Source organism: Phocoena sinus, chromosome 16 (assembly GCF_008692025.1).
Source record: "Phocoena sinus isolate mPhoSin1 chromosome 16, mPhoSin1.pri, whole genome shotgun sequence".
NCBI lineage: Eukaryota > Metazoa > Chordata > Mammalia > Artiodactyla > Phocoenidae > Phocoena > Phocoena sinus.
In genome coordinates, this window is record NC_045778.1 from 40,778,399 (window position 1) to 40,795,328 (window position 16,930).

General features: G+C 33.1%; 2 protein-coding genes across 6 annotated transcripts in view; one reads left to right on the plus strand and one right to left on the minus strand.

The window, feature by feature from the left end:
- Positions 1-12,612, plus strand: part of IPMK (inositol polyphosphate multikinase) — a 41,577-nt gene extending 28,965 nt beyond the window's left edge. For all 5 annotated transcript variants that reach the window (XM_032607251.1, XM_032607252.1, XM_032607254.1 and 2 more), the window contains 2 exons: positions 6,072-6,153; positions 7,392-12,612. In XM_032607251.1, coding sequence (XP_032463142.1) covers positions 6,072-6,153; positions 7,392-8,014 — 705 coding nt within the window. In that variant the 3' untranslated portion in view covers positions 8,015-12,612. The remainder of the gene's footprint in view (positions 1-6,071; positions 6,154-7,391) is intronic.
- On the minus strand, positions 2,797-3,109 carry LOC116741161 (40S ribosomal protein S27-like). Its single transcript, XM_032607258.1, has one exon. The coding sequence runs from the start codon at positions 3,082-3,084 to the stop codon at positions 2,812-2,814; it is 273 nt and encodes a 90-aa protein (XP_032463149.1). The 5' UTR covers positions 3,085-3,109; the 3' UTR covers positions 2,797-2,811.
- Positions 12,613-16,930: the final 4,318 nt, after the last annotated feature.

Here is a 16,930-nt window from a genome sequence, read left to right on the forward strand (position 1 = left end):
GGACCGCCGAGGAACTCCCAAGAACTGCACTGTCTTGATTAGTGTAGCTTTGGAGTGAGTTTTGAAACCAGGAATTGTTAGACTTCCAACTTTGTTCTTCTTTTCCAAGATTGTTTTGGCTGTTCTGGGTCCCTTCAACTTCCATGCGAATTTTAGAATCAACTCGTCATTTCTGCAAAGAAGTGTTGGCTGGGATTTTGGTGTAAGGAATAGTTTTGGATCTGTAGGTCAATTTGGGTTCCCCTATTTTTGTTTTCATGACTTCCTTTATATAGTAGTTAGCAGTTTATAATTACATATTGTTTACTTATCTGAGAAAGGATATGATTGAAGTGTGAAATAATAAATGAGAATGTGAATATAAATTTAATTATGTTATTCTAGAATGTTAAAATTGGGAGACATACCTTGAATTTAGTAGGAGTTATGTTAGGATTTTTTTCAAATAGTTATTTCTTTAGTAGGTGGTAAATTCATTAAACTTTTTAATCACAGTGGGTTTGTAGACTAATAATAAAGATAGACTTGAATAATTTTAGAATGAATGTTCCAAATTTTAAAAATTCTCCTTCAAGACAGTCCTGCCTTTAAATTAAAAAAAAAAAAAACCAAACCAAAAACAACCCTTAATATAACTGAATAGACTGAAATTTATCAAATATATCAGTTTTAACATACTTTTCTGTTATGTTTAACCAGTAGTAGGAAGAGGTTTGGTGGGTAGAAGAACATGCCAATTTAGGAATTCCTTATTTTTAAATGACTGTCAGCAATTATACTGTTATTTCCTTGATCCCAAGATGGTGTAGATGATAAGACTCACTTTGATTTAATAACAAGATTTATTAAGGATGTGTAACAAAAGAGATAGAAACTGAATAGGAACTATAAGAACAAGGGAGTCACAAAAAGAGGAGTATAGAGTGCCTTTGGAAAAGGTGGTATTTTGAACTGGCAACGGGGAAAATAATAGGTAGAAAACCAAGAAGCAGAGCATATTGTGAAATAGGAGTTTATGTAAGGTGACTAGAGCATACTGTATGTAGGAAGGTGGGGTGTATTTTAGCTTAGAGTATCAAACTTGAGAGAAGTTAATATATCAGCAGCTTGCTTTGGGACTTCCTGGCTTTTTGACATAGCATCCTTTTGGGTTAACTATTTGAATGGTTGTTTAATTTTCCAGTGTTGTATTGACTCGGAAAATACATGCTATATAACGGTAGGGGTTTATTATATTTATTAACCACAGGTAATTGAAATACAGTTTGTAGAAAATTACCTGAAATTTCTTTAAAACTTGTGATTCAAGATTTTAGATGATTTAATTTTGGATGTTCCAGTATATTTTTGGCAATAACTTAAATTTTTGACAAAGAAATATTTGCACTTAAGAGAGAAGTCACGTTTCTTAATCACTGATTCCTAATTACTGGGGGAAAAGATTCTTCTCTTTTGATCTTTAGTTATCACATTGTCTAAAAATGGGACTCTTTTTTTGTATACCTTTTTTTCCTCTATAATAGTGGATAACAGTAACCTTTCAAATTTCTTTTTTCCATTAGTAGGATTTGAGTTAATAGGAAATGTGTTTTGCTAAAGATATTTGAATTGGTTTGCTTCTGACATGAGTTCCTGTAAAATAAGCAACTCATATGATCCAGGAAGTGCTGGAGCTTTTTTTTGCTTGTTATTCTGTCCTACTCTTGTCTTCCAGCTTACCGTTCTGTTAAAAATATTTTCAAGGTGGTACTGTAACTTTTTCTTTTTTTTTTGTGGTACGCGGGCCTCTCACCATTGTGGCCTCTCCCGTTGCGGAGCACAGGCTCCGGATGCACAGGCTCAGCGGCCGTGGCTCACGGGACCAGCCGCTCCGCGGCATGTGGGATCTTCCCAGACCGGGGCACGAACCCACGTCCCCTGCATCGGCAGGCAGACTCTAAACCACTACACCACCAGGGAAGCCCTGTAACTTTTGATTTACAGATATCTTTGTGATTGACCAAGACTGGACTGGTAGAGACTGAAGAAATTCTCAGACCTCTTTATATTCTAGCTTTAACTAGTAAAGTAGAAGTAAATAGAGATGCCTGAAATTAATACAGCATTGTAAATCAACTATATACTTCAATAAAAAAATAAAAATAAATAGAGGAAGAGAGAATATCAATAAAGGAGTCCCACTGAAACTAATTAGCTTTAGTCTATTTGTGAAATTTAGATTTTTCATATGTGAAATCTAACTTAGCTCAGAAAATACATCCCTGAATAGTAGAATGGTGACAATTTTGAGAATCCTCTTTTTTGGTACATTTCCTAGGTTTTAGTTTACATGACCGGGTATTTGAAAATTCTTCTCACTTGTTTTTTGTGTCTATTTAATATATTTCCTCAGATTATTAATTTCTCAATTTCATCCTTTTTTATTGCAACATAAATGATATATAACATTGTCTTTATTTGAGTTGTACAACATATTGATTTGTTACATTTGTATATAGCCATATGATTGCCACATAGCATTAGTTAATACCTGTCACTTTGAAAATCCTCTTTTACACATATTTCTGTGCATAGAGAACATGAGTATATTTTTTTAAACACATTTTGGTTATGATTAACTGTTCTTATAAAAATAGTTTTTCTTGTAGTCAAATGTAATTTTGGTATTTATGAAATGCTGTTTTCTATTCATAGTAACACTTTGTTCAAGATAAATTATCTTTCTTTAATAGGCTGTAAGTGGGTGTAAGAACACGGTTCTAATTTAACTTGTTTTTAATCCAAAATGTGTTTATTGGGATGGTTTCCCATTCATCTTGATTCCAGGGGCTTTTCGTGCTGCTTCCATCTGAAAGAGCACCCTTCTGTAAGCCTTGCTTTTCCTCCTGTAGGCTGGCAGAGGGTGGTAGAGCAGCCAACACACAAAACTACTGTTTGTGCATGGATAAAGACGGTGGTGATTTTATAGCATCCTGGGCATTTCACATCCATGAAATAGGAATTGGGGCTCTGCATCAGGCGCTTCTTCTTGTGTTTCCTCTTCTCTTCTGGAGAGGGATGAAGGAGATCCTTTGCGAGAGGCATGTTCTCGTGGGGAGGTCGTCACTGTCGGAAAGCTAATTTAACTTTTTGAATAAAGTGAAGCATTTGAGATAGATGGTAATTAGCCATATCAGACTGAAAGTTATAAAATATCAGTTTCTAAAGCAGTGTATTCTTTTTCTTCTTTTTTAAAATATTTATTTATTTATTTGGCTTTGCCGGGTCTTAGTTGTGGCACACATGGGATCTTTAGTTGTGGCATGTGGGATCTAATTCCCTGACCAGGGATCAGATTTGGGTCCCCTGCATGGGAGTATGTGGACCAGCAGGGAAGTCCCTAAAGCAATGTATTCTTAATGCTTCTTAAAAATATTTAATTAAAATTTGATGAGCTACATTGTTATATGGCTCAAACTCCAAAAAGTATAGAAATATATACAGTGAGAAGTCACTTTGCACACAGGATACTATATTATAGTGATTTTTTTCTCCAGTGTATCCTTCCAGAAGTATTTTAAACATATACAAGTAAATGCTGCATATATGTATTCCTTTATTGCAAAACCTACCTACTTTGAACACTGTTCTGTATCTTGCCTTTTTTTTTTGTTTAACATATCATGAAGATTTTTCCATAGTGGCACAGTATTATAGTTTAACCATTTTACTTTGATGGATCCTTTGACTTGTTTCCAGTCTTTTGCTCTTACAAGTAATGTTACAAATGACTAACCAGAGATCTACCTCATTCCACCAGTGTGCTAGGGTATTTATGGGATAAGCTCTTAGAGGGGAACTGCTGAGCTTGTATGCGTTTATAATTGTGGTAGATATTGGCAGTCTGCCTGATATCTAGAGCAGTGGTTTTGAACCAGGGGCAGTTTTATTCCCCAGGGAGTCATTTGGCAGTGTCTGGAGGCATTTTTGGTTGCCACAATTTTGGGGTAGGCTGTGTTTCTGGTATGTTTGAGAGCTGTTTGATTTCAGTGAACTCTTTAGATATGTTGTTCATTTTCCCATAAGAGTAAACATGCCCTTTGTTCATCATATAAATTTCAAATACCTTTTCTCTGTTTGTCTTTCAATTTCTGAATGGCAAAAACACTATGAACATTTAAAAAAACATATTGTATGTGGTAGAAATTTTTGAGTTTTAGTTGGAAATGCCTTCCCTAGTTATCAGTTATTCAAGGATTCTTCTTTCTTGGGGTGGGGAGGCATTTTATTTTGCTCATTTTGATCTTTGATGTATTTGGAATTTATCCTGGTATAAGTTATAAATACAACCTGTTTTTTCCAGATCACTAGTTAATCATACTAACACCATTTAATAGTAATCCATCTTTTTCTACTGGTTTAAAATACCATTATCACATACAAGCTTCTCATGTTTTTGATTTTAAAGTACGTTTTAATGGAATTACTATCCCAAAGAGATATCTGCACTCCTATGTTCATTGCAGCAATATTCACGATAGCCAAGATATGGGAACAACCTAAGTGTTTGTCTACAGATAAATGGATAAAGAAGATGTGCCTCTTTAAACAATGGAATATCATTCAGCCATGAGAAAGAAGGAAATATGAATGAAACCAGAGGGCATTGTGCTAAAGGCAATAAGCCAGCCAAAGAAAGACAGATACTGTGTGGTAGCACTTATACGTGGAGTCAAAAAAAGAAACCCAAAAGACAAAGCTGATCTCATAGAAACAGAATAGAATGGGGGTTTCCAGGGATTTAGGGAAGGGGGAAATGGGGAGATGTAGGTCAGAGGGTACAAACTTTCAGTTATAAGATGAATAAGTTCTGAGGAACTAATGTATAGCATGGTAACTATAGTTAATAATACGATATTGTATACTTGAAATTGGCTGAGAGTAGGTTTTAAGCATTCTCACTGCATACATACACTAAAAATGAGTTAACTGTATGAGGTGATGCATGTGTTTATTTTCTTGATCTTAGTAATCATTCCACAATGTATATGTATACCAAATAATCACATTGTATACTTTAAGTATATACAATTATACTTGTAATTTATTCCTCAATAAAGTTGGAAAAAGTATAAATAAAATATGTTTTAATATATAGTAGGATGGCAAGGTTAGTCCCTCCTTACTGATCTTATTTGGATTTTCCTTAGCAATTCTTGATTTTCTATGTGAACTTTAAAATTAGCTTATATGATTAAAATAATTGTTGGTGTTTTATTATAATCTGATTTTACTTCTAGATTAATTATATCTTTTATGATGTTGAATCTTCCTTTCTGAGAACATGGGTATGTGTTTATGTGTATATCTTAGGGGTGTTTTAAAGACGTCTTTATATAGATCTTAGGCTTTTTTAGTTTATTCCTATGTTTTATTTCTTTTTTATTTGATTTGTAAGTAGGGTCTTCCATTATATTTTCTAGCCAGTTGTTTGTATATATGAAAGCTTATTTTCTGTTTACTAATTTGTACTGTCACCATTTCAAGTTTTTATTGTTTTTGTTAGTTTTTAAATTGATTTTCCAATATACAACCATTATCTACAAAGAGTAATATTTTTGTTGCTGCCTTTTCAAATTATTATGCCTCTTATTTCTTTCTCTTGTCTATTTGCATTTGCTAGACACTCCAGAACAATATTAGGTAATAATGATGATAAAACACATTGTGGTAAAGTACTTTTTGTGGAAGTTTCTTGTATTTTAGGACAGATGCTTCCTTATTTCTACTTTAAACTTGAGGCTAACTTTTGGTGGATTGAGATGGATAATTCTTTTCATATTGGAAGTACTCATCTGTCTTTTTAAAGAGTTTTCATTGATAGTGTATGTAAATTTGCTAAATGCCTTTTCAGCATGATAAGACAATATGATTTTTTTTTTTTCATCTTAACTCCATTAGAATGAATTATATGAGTAGATCTTCCCATCTTTAACCATCCTTGCATTGCTGGGATTCCGTCCACTGCTCCTCACTCCCAGCCCTGGGTCAAGGAGTATTAGTATTTAATATTCAGTGCTTTTTTCTGACAGGTTTATCATGTTCATTCTGATAGCTATGAGACACAAAACCAGCACTATGGAAGAAGCTTAACAAAAGAAACTCTAAAGGATGGTAAGGATTGAAAAACCATACTTTACTGCTTTTATTACTACACAGTTATCAAAATAATTCTAAAGTGATTTCAGTTTTAATTCTCCTTTGGTATAATGATTCAGTTCACAATAAAGTCTTAACACATATGCTTCTAAAATATTTATGGCCAAGATATTATAAAAGCAGTGATAGCACAGATTTCCAGAAATAATATTCTTTTAAAGTTTATTATTAGCTCTATCCAAGATGGGGCAGAACTTAAGAGTGATGTAAATAGTTTGAAGAATTTTTATTTTATGTATACAAAATAATCATCTATAGTGTGCCCATAACAATTAGTATTTGCCTTGGTATACTTAACCAATAGCAAGCTAATATTCAGATTGGCTTTTGTTTTTGGCCATGCTGTACAGATTGTGGGATCTTATTTCCCTGACCAGGAATCAAACCCATGTCCCCTGCAGTGGAAGCATGGAGCCCTAACCACTGGATTGCCAGGGAAATCCCCAGACTGGCTCTTTATTAAAATATTTCTCAGGCTAATATGACTATTTTTTAGCAGTTTCTGTCCCGAAGTAGGGGAACAGCAAAATTTAATTACATGTATCCATAAATTCCCCAATATGATAAAATATGCATAAATAATTTTATAAGGGGCCTAATCTGATAGGTTAAAACATGTAAACGTTTCAATTTTGAATAACATACTCAACTTGGAGTAGTACTAGTCCCCAAAGTGAGCTCAACTTTTGTGAAAAGACTGATTTAATAAATATTTTCGAGAACATAAATTAAGTACAGTTATGGTTTGGTATTTTGGTAACGGGCTGTTGACATCATTAAAAATGGTTATGATTTGACTCAAGGGTCTAGATTAGTTCTTGAATGTGATTCTAACAAATATGTAATCTTACTGTAAAATTCCTCATAGCAAATGAAGCAAATCTTGGAATCCTGTTCCTTAAGAGAATGTATAGAGAGAGCACTAAACTAGCAGTCTACCTGTAGTAAATTTTTTGTCTAAATAAGGTATTTCATGTTACATATGTGTCATTTATATGTTTTCTAGCAAGAACATCTTCACCAGAAATTAAATTGAGCTCCAAGACTTTGTGTTTGACTAGAATTCTTATCTGTTCACTTAATTGCAGGGGCTGATGGGAGAAAATTAAAGAATTGTATCTAAGATGAGATTACTTCCCAAGTGATAGTTATTTCATAATTTCAATATAATGCTAGTATTTTCCTTTTTATAGGAGTCTCCCGTTTTTTTCATAATGGATTCTGCTTAAGAAAAGATGCTATTGCTGCCAGTATTCAGAAGATTGAGAATATTCTGCAGTGGTTTAAAAGCCAGAAGCAGCTTAACTTTTATGCAAGTTCATTACTGTTTGTTTATGAAGGTTCATCTCAGCCAACTACTGCAAAATTGAATGACAGAACTTTAGCAGAAAAGTTTTTGTCCAAAGGACAGCTCTCAGACACAGATGTACTAGAGTACAATAATAACTTTCATGTGTTAAGTTCCACAGCGAATGGAAAAATAGAGGCTTCAGTGGGCAAAAGCTTGTCCAAAATGTATGCTCGCCACAGAAAAATGTATTCAAAAAAGCATCACAGTCAGACTTCGTTGAAAGTTGAAAATATAGAGCAAGACAATGGGTGGAAAAGCATGTCACAGGAACATTTAAACGGAAACGTACTTTCCCAACTGGAAAAAGTCTTCTACCATCTTCCCACTGGTTGTCAAGAGATTGCGGAAGTAGAAGTGCGAATGATAGACTTTGCTCATGTGTTCCCTAGCAACACTGTAGATGAGGGATATGTTTATGGGCTAAAGCATTTAATTACTGTACTGCAGAGTATTTTAGACAATTGAATCCTTTGCTGCAATCTTTTAAAGGGGTGGGGCAATCATAATGAAGAGCAGCAGTTAATAACTCTGCACTTGTAATGCTGTGTAAAAAATTTGTATTGTGAGTCTACATTTTATTTGTCTTTATACTTTTGGTAGAAGGGTTAACTTTTTTATAATCTTACTCAGGAAAACTAATTATTTGTTCTTTAGAAAACTATAAAGAATAAAGAAACTTAGGAATGTTAAGCAGGGAATGTGGTGGTACGTGGCTTAAACATCTATTTGGCTTAAGCAAAATGCAAACCATTATTCAGTCATTACGAGTTTAGTTAGCTTTCTGTAGCCAATTTATTGTGAAATCTCTGTCCACCCATCCTTGACAATGAGCCATATCTAAACTCATTACATTATTAGAACACTTTCAAAAATCTAGAAAGCACAGGTTGATATCCTTAGTATTGCTATGTATGAAGTTATTAAAACTGGAGAAAATTCTACAGAAATAAGTACTGTTTCGGTTTTATATTAAAAGTTCAGACCAGCATATCAAAAGGTGCTTCTTAGAAGTAAAATGGTTTAGAATCATTGTATTCCAAAAGCAGATTTTCACTTTAATTTCCATTTATATACATATTTCAAAATACTTCTTGAAAAAGATCATTGAAATGGACAATAACAACAACAAAAGTCTTGACATTAAGGGCACTAAGAATTAGTCTTGCCAAGGTTAGGGAAGAGAGAAGTTATTTGCAAGGAACAAAGTGTTTTTCTTTTAAAATCTTTATGGGAAAATTGGAATTTTACTACATTGTGACAAGTATTATAAACCATATAATACCTTTTACTGCAGCTTCAAAAAGGTGGATGATTGAAGCTCTTCTTCTTATTTCTCCTTTAAATAACTTTTGAGAGTTTTTTTCTTTTACAATTCATATATTTATATGTCCCCATTTAGTTAAGCAGTGGTATGAATATATGTTGCTAAAAAGTGTTTCTCAGAATTCTAATAAGCAGTGAAGGACAACATCCAGTATTGTGAGTGTTATCAAAAATACTGTGTGTATATTAGTACATCATACAGAGTTTGGTACATGTCTAAATTCATGCTTCTGTTTCATTCTTACTTAAAACAGTTGTATATCGTATTCAAGAGAGAAATTATAATTTAACTTCATGGAAGGGGGGGCAGTACTATTTTTCTTGGAAAAATTAGATTTGTAAGTATTATCTCTGTTTCACATCCACCCCTTTTAAAAAGTAACTAGTTATTTGTTATTGGAAACATTCAGAACTTTGAAATTAAATTTGCAAATATGTTAAATGTTTATGTTTTCATTACTTGCACTTTGATTCACTAAAAAAACATCTAAGTAGTTAACAGTTTTGCCATATTCCTGGAAATTGTTTTAGACTTGTGAACTGTTAGACTGTTTTCCCCCCAAAATTGCAAATTAAACTTTTAAATTCAAGGGCCTTTTTTTAGTGTGAAGGAAAGTATCACAATTTTATGTTTATCTCACCTTCCCAACCCTCTCTGAGTGTACTTTTGCAAGTATCTGAGCACAAAAAAAAGTAACAAATGCCCTATGGATTCTGTGCTTAGTAAATTTATTAGGCCTGAATACCTTTAAAATTCATATGCATTTGTTATAGCAAAATTTGATTATTTAAAATTTTTTATTTAGAGTCAGTGTAGGTATTTTCCATAAGGACTTCATATTTTTCTCTGCTGCCTAAATGGGGATGAAGTTCAAGTTCATAGTTAATAGAAATTTTTTAGTTTTACTTTTTTTGTCCCACAGTGTAGACTTTTGTTGTTGTTGTTATTTGGATAGTGGTTCAATAAATCTTAAGCTCATATAATTTAAACACTATTTTGAATCTTAACAAAACAAGAGACTTTTTTTTTTTTGTATGGGGTGGTATCAACCTATATGTACAATGAATTTAATAAATTTAATTATTATCAGATTTTTTGTGCATTTTAGTTCAATAAAGTGTGAATCAGTTCCATATTTTCTTTATCCATATTTGGAAATTTAGTTTTGTATAATCAGTGTCTTACCTTTTTGATACAATAGATAATGTTTTGTTTTAATAAAACAAGAAACACTTTTATCTTTTGTTCTTCAGGGAAGGGATTCACATTTAATTCTGTTTGTTTACATTTTTTTCCACTGTTATACAATGCCCATTTTATGTTACTTTATAAGTAAGCTTACATGTAACAACAAGCATCTATTTGTGTTATCTACATGTGACTATTTTACTGTCTAGTCCAGTCATTTAACATTATGCTAAAATTTACCACTGTGGGGATGAATGATCACTATTCACCAAGCATATTTAAACATATAAATGTTCAAGAAATAATAATAAGGATATAGTTTGGGTTAATAGGATTCTGTAGTTTTTTCCCCCTAGGAAATATAAATGATTTTAGTGTATTTCTTATGGAATGCACTCATGAAAAGGACTTTAAGAAATTGTGGATAGTGAATAATACATTTCTCTAATAAAAATTTAAATTGTACAATAGTTTTATAATAAAGTATTTACATTAATTGATATTTTAATATGGATGAAGTTACATAGATTCAAATAAATTAAAATTGATAATAAATGCTAAATATTTTATCTGAATAGTTTTTCAAGAAACAGTTGTGAAAATGTGTGTATTAAATGACTGTAACATGGAGCATGTGGTATTTTCAACTCAGTATTCGTTATTTGTTTTATGTGTCTGGAAATTGTACTTACTATGCCTCTTTACACTACAATTTGCTGTTGTGGGACTTTAGATTGTGTTCAACTGAATAAGATCTTTTTTATGATTTTAATTGAGTATAATTTACTATTTTATGATTTCCAAGATGATGTTCTTCATATCTCTATACCGTATACACATCAAATTAATAATGTAACTTGAGAAGATAGAATTAATTTTCAGAGATATCACAGTTGCCATTTTCTTGTTTCATGCAACTGGAAACATATTTGTTTCTAGGACTTGGAATATTAAAGATGATGTAGGTTCAAAGAAAATGGTAGAACAATGAAAGAATTTTATTTGTGAAATTACAGAAATTTTTGTCCACTATTTTAAAGCATTGTCATCAGTTTAGTACCATTTGCTCTTAGTAGTTTGGCATTTGATACTTTAAAACTTGATTTGCTTTAAAAATTGTTTACAATGCTTTGTAATAATCTTCCTTATCCAGTGCCTTTAACCTTGATTTGATATATTTGTAGCCTTGGTTATCCTTCCATTACATCCTGTAATGTCTTCATAGCCTAGACTTCAATTAAAAAAAGTCAATTTGGTCATGTAAAGAGGTTGCAATTGTCTATTAGTGCTTTAGGAAAACAAGTCATGTTGTGTATGGAGGCCAGGCATCTTAGTTCATTCAGAAATATAAATGTGACATTTTTAACCCCTGAATATATAATTGTGATGCAATCAGACAAAGCCCTTACATTTCCAGCATTCTCTCTAGATGGGGGTGGGTTGGGGGCTAAATTAAAATAGAGATGTGGAGAAATGCTTATTTAAAGATAATAAAGTTAACTAGCATTCAACTTTGTGTAAAGATAAGGTAATAATTGAGTTGAGGTGAAGCAACTAACAATATGTTAAAGAGGTTAAAAATAATACTTTGCAGCATTGTAACCTCTGTTTGACATTTGAGTTCAGGTAATAATTATAGATAGCATTAGAAGGCCTTAATTTTTCACTTTTGCTGGTAAAGGTACATTTACTTAGACTGTTCATGTAGAATAGTGTTTTAACATAACATTACTGTGAAAAACATTCCATTACATATTCACAAGCAAATTACTGCACATTTAAAAAATTGTACTTTACAATTTACTGCAAATATTTTAGGGCTCAATCTTCAAATCATTTGTATTTTAAATTTGGCAATGAATATGAAATTACTTTTTTGACTTATAGAATGATTGTATTGTTACTTAAAATGCTCGTTAATATTTTAAGAAGGTTGGAGTCTCCATGTTTCTGGAGTTAATATTTAAATTCTTATTACTTATTTTGATAGTGTTTAGTAAGAGGAAATAGTACTCATGCGATTAAACAAATTAGAATATACTGTAAAGAATATTTTTAATTGTTAAATTTGTCATCACTGAGGTTAAATTTTGGCCTGGTATTCACTTACAATATATATTAACACGTTTAATTATGAAGTGAAATAGTCTTAAGTATGATGTATGATGCACCTGCATATAAATGGGTATGGTGTGCACAAAGACACTTTACTGTGGGAATTGAACTGGAAGATATATGAAAGCATGTGAAATTGCACCTAAAATTGTGTGTTATTAGTGACTATGCTAAATTTATTGTACTTGATGAATGAATGTATTTAGTCAAAGTTACTTTGGTTTAAATGTCTAAACAATGTCTTTTTTAAAAATGTGTTTGTAATTTGTACTATTGATGGGGGGGTTCTTGGACTGCAGGGGTTGTTGTCAATGTGTGATTTGTGTTTTTATTTTATAGAATCATCTAATGTGATATACCGATTTTTATATAAGTGATATTTAGATAATTCTAATTACTGTATATTTGACAGCCTATTAAAATGTTTTGCATTGGAGCTTTTTTCATTAATTGTAGTATGCTAACAAAGTCACAGTAGTTTGAAAATAACTTGTTCATTCAACAAATATTTGAGTACATGTTATATACCAAAAACTATAGGGATCATTAGAGATTCAAAGATGATTAAGGCGGGATGTTAATGGAAAGAAGCATATGCATTGGAAATGAAAAAAGTATGTAAACTATTTTGTTTGAATATTTATTTTTTCTATCATAGTCTAAAATCTTTGGAATCAATCTAGTAGGAGAAGTAGACTATAGGAGAAACAAGTTGACTTGGCTGTGAAAATATATACTGTAATTTAAAAACACCAGGAATAGGTAAGATATTTTTGTTTGTATTTTACATGAATCAGTTACTTAATTAGTGACCAAGTTTTTTTTTTTTTTCCCCCATTCATTAATTAAAAAGAAAGAGCACAGTCCAATACCTACCTATGCCTTATCAGGCAGTGTATTTGGCCTTTGGAGATTTTAAAAAGATGAATAAGGGATCTAGTACTTGTCCTCGAGATATGTGCTGTCTGGTAGAAGAAAACCATGTAAATGTGGGGAAAATGTTATTGGGGCTATGTTGTATACTTACAAATATCCAGCAGGGATGGAGAGGGGAATCAGTTTTGAGTAGCATGTAAGGGGGTGAACAATTCACAGACTCACAGCAGTTGTGAGTCAGAGCTCTCAGAGGTGGTATGGCGTTACTCTTTTATGCTGCTGCTGTGAACTGTGGGGAGGAGCAGTTCTGTGTGAAGTACACTCCCTCAGTATCCACAGGGGATTAGTTCCAGGGGCCCCCACCTATACCAAAATCCATGGGTGCTCAAGTCCCTCATATAAAATAGCTAGTACAGTCAGCAGTCCATATCCATGGGTTTCAAATCTGCAGATACAGAGGGCCTACTGTATATTTATCTAAAAACTGTATATAAGTGGACTCACCCAGTTGAAACCCTTGTTGTTCAAGGGTCAACTGTAGTTTCTTCCTTTTTAAGACAGGCTGCCTAAGGAATAAAAAAAAAAAAAAAAAAAAAAAAAGACTGGCTGCCTAACTGCTGAAAATAACAGGGAATCCCGTTGCCATAGTCTCCAAGTTAGGGCTAAGTATAGGAACTAAATAAAACCTGAAATGAAATAATAAGTGAAAATAATAGTATAATTAAGAGTGAAAGTAATCACTTGGGGGTCTTGTTAAAAATGCAGATTCTGATTCTGCAGGCTTGTGAGGGGTCTATGATGCTCGTGGTTCATGGACCACACTTTGTAGCAAGGTTTCTAAAAATTTTTTTTGGGGTGGAGTGTGTAGTGGAACTTGGATTACTTTGATCCAAGGAACAGAGCTGTTTGAAAGCCAGGAGAGTGCTGAGAAAGAAGTGGGTTTACAATGTGCGAAAATACAGCCAGCAATGGTTCAAGGTAATACGGCCATTCTCAATTGGAAGAAAAGTTCATTAGCTATGCGAGACAGACCATTAAACCTTCCTTTGGTAACAGGTGTTAAGAATTCTGTAATAATAGACTTGTCATTTTCTATTACTTGTATGTGAATGTTGACTACTTTGCCAACTGAAGGAAACATTTCTGCATATGCTTGTTAATTATGTTGTACTCGCCATCTAACAACATTCTAGAGATGCTTTAGGCATAAATGACATGATACGATTGGTTTAGATACTCTGAAATATTTTTAAGTCAGATCTGTGTGTTTCTAAGAGAAGTTAGTTTAAATTGTTATTAAGTTAATATAATTTGACAAACTACTTTGGGATGGGCACAAAAAAGGTGATGAATGTGGAAGCACCATGTGGACACATGTTAGTCTATGGAAGAATAAAGAGTATCACATACATTTTGAAGAATATAAACTTAAGTTAAATGTACAGACTTAACTTACAGCTTATAATTCAAATATCCTTGTTTTTTTAAACTTGTAAAGAAACCATAATATCATAACTTGTAGTTTTCATCAGTCTTAACTTCCATTTTTCACTCCCTAGTATGGTTGACCCTAATCCATCTAGGTTATGCTTGAGGCAGAGAGGACAGTCTAAGTTATGGTAGCCTGACCACTCTGTCAGCAATTATTTCTGCATAACACCTCAAAATGTAAGTGGCTTAAACAATCAACCATTCTTTATTATTTGTATGGATTTGCGAGTCAGTTGAGTTTTTCTGGGGATCTTGGCTGGACTTAGGTTTCTATCGATAAAATGAGCTGGCAGGTCACCTGAGTGGAGGCTAGTGAGGATGGGTTGTGAGCTAGTCTAGTCAGGCTAGCTTAGGTATTTTCTCTTAATGGTAGTAGGGGTCCAAGAGAAGATGCTGGAACATGCTAACAGGTTTCAAGCTTGTTTGAGTCAAGGTTGCTACTACTGCCAAATCCTGAGTCAGTGTGGGAGGATACTACAGAAGGACGTGATGCTGGGAGGCCACAATGCAATCAATAGCATACTCCAATCTCAGGCCTGCTCACACAGGGCACCAGGAAACTGAGTCTTAACATATCATGGTCCATGGTTTCATCAGGAAGCAATATTGAATCAAGTTAGACAATGGATATTTAATTCTGGTGATGAAATCAGGCAGAAGGGCAAGGAGCATATGCAAATTTTAAAATCTCTTTTCTTGTTCCTTTTTTTTTGATTTCATTGAAGCTTCCACCCATGACCTCCCCTAGGTAGAACCCACTGGGCAGTTTCACAGTGTTGCCATCCTCAATTTATACATATATATTTTTTAAATTTTATTTTTATACATCAGGTTCTTATTAGTTATCTATTTTATACATATTAGTGTATATATGTCAATCCCAATCTCCCAATTCACCACCCCCCCCCCACCGCTTTCTCCCCTTGGTATCCACACGTTTGTTCTCTACATCTGTGTCTTCACTTCTGCCATGCAAACTAGTTCATCTGTACCATTTTTCTAGATTTCACATATATGCGTTAATATACGATATTTGTTTTTCTCTTTCTGACTTCACTCTCTAGGTATGACAGTCTCTAGGTCCATCCACGTCTCTACAAATGACCCAATTTCGTTCCTTTTTATGGCTGAGTAATTTCCATTGTATATGTGTACCACATCTTCTTTATCCATTCGTCTGTCGATGGGCATTTAGGTTGCTTCCATGACCTGGCTATTGTAAATAGTGCTGCAGTGAACATGGGGGTGGATGTGTCTTTTTGAATTATGGTTTTCTCAGGGTATATGCCCAGTAGTGGGATTGCTGGGTCATAGGGTAATTCTATTTTTAGTTTTTTAAGGAACTTCCATACTATTCTCCATAGTGGCTGTATCAATTTACATTTCCACCAACAGTGCAAGAGGGTCCCCTTTTCTCCACACCCTCTCCAGCATTTGTTGTTTGTAGATTTTCTGATGACATCCTCAATTTATATTACCATGTTGTTATAATTTGGGGAGTGGTTTGGTATCCTCAGCAATCTTGTCTTATTCATGAGTTTCCTTGTTAATAGCTTGAATGTCAGTTGATTTTCTTCCAATTGTGTGCAAACTCTTCTGTTTCTATGCAAAAATAATGCAAAAAAGTACTTTCTATTACATATTATAGACACCAGTTCACCAGTTGATATTAAAACTATTTTTTAAAATTGAGCTAGTAGTTTTGGTTCAGTTTTTAGGTACAGAGGCTGTTTAATTCTAAAATAGTATTTGAACTTGAATGTGCTGTTTTATTGTCTGTTTAGCTGGACTTTACTTTCCCTAAGTCAGAATTTCACATCAATTCATTAATTGTCATTTTCTCCCTACTGTTTTTTTTTCCTGTTATTATGTAATATAACAGCAAGGGTGAAAATTCTTAGAATGAATGTCTGTTTACTTCCCTATTTCCCTTTCCTGTGCATTTCCTATTCATTTTCCCTGGAGGAGATACCATTATGGTTCTTACCCTTTAAGTTTGTTCTGAATATATTTCTTGGAGAAAATAAAATTAATGCCTTTTTAAAAGAATGACACATTAGTGTCATTCTTAACATATCTAAAGCAGTCAGTGGGTTTATCCCTAATTTCTAGTTTCTAGGTCTATGATAATTCTGTATAACCTTAAGTGGGATGATTAATCAGACTTGTGCTCAGTAACTACGCAAATATATGCTATGTAGCTTTTCCTAGCTGTTTAATTTTTATTTTTTATAGCTTTTGTAGAGACCTTGCTTTTACAAAGGGTTCAAGTATCTCACTCTTTGAAATATGATTTTTATATTACACCATAAATAGCAGATAACATATCAGAAGCTTCCACACAACAAATCTACAAATAACTTCAAGTATCACAATGTTCTTAAACT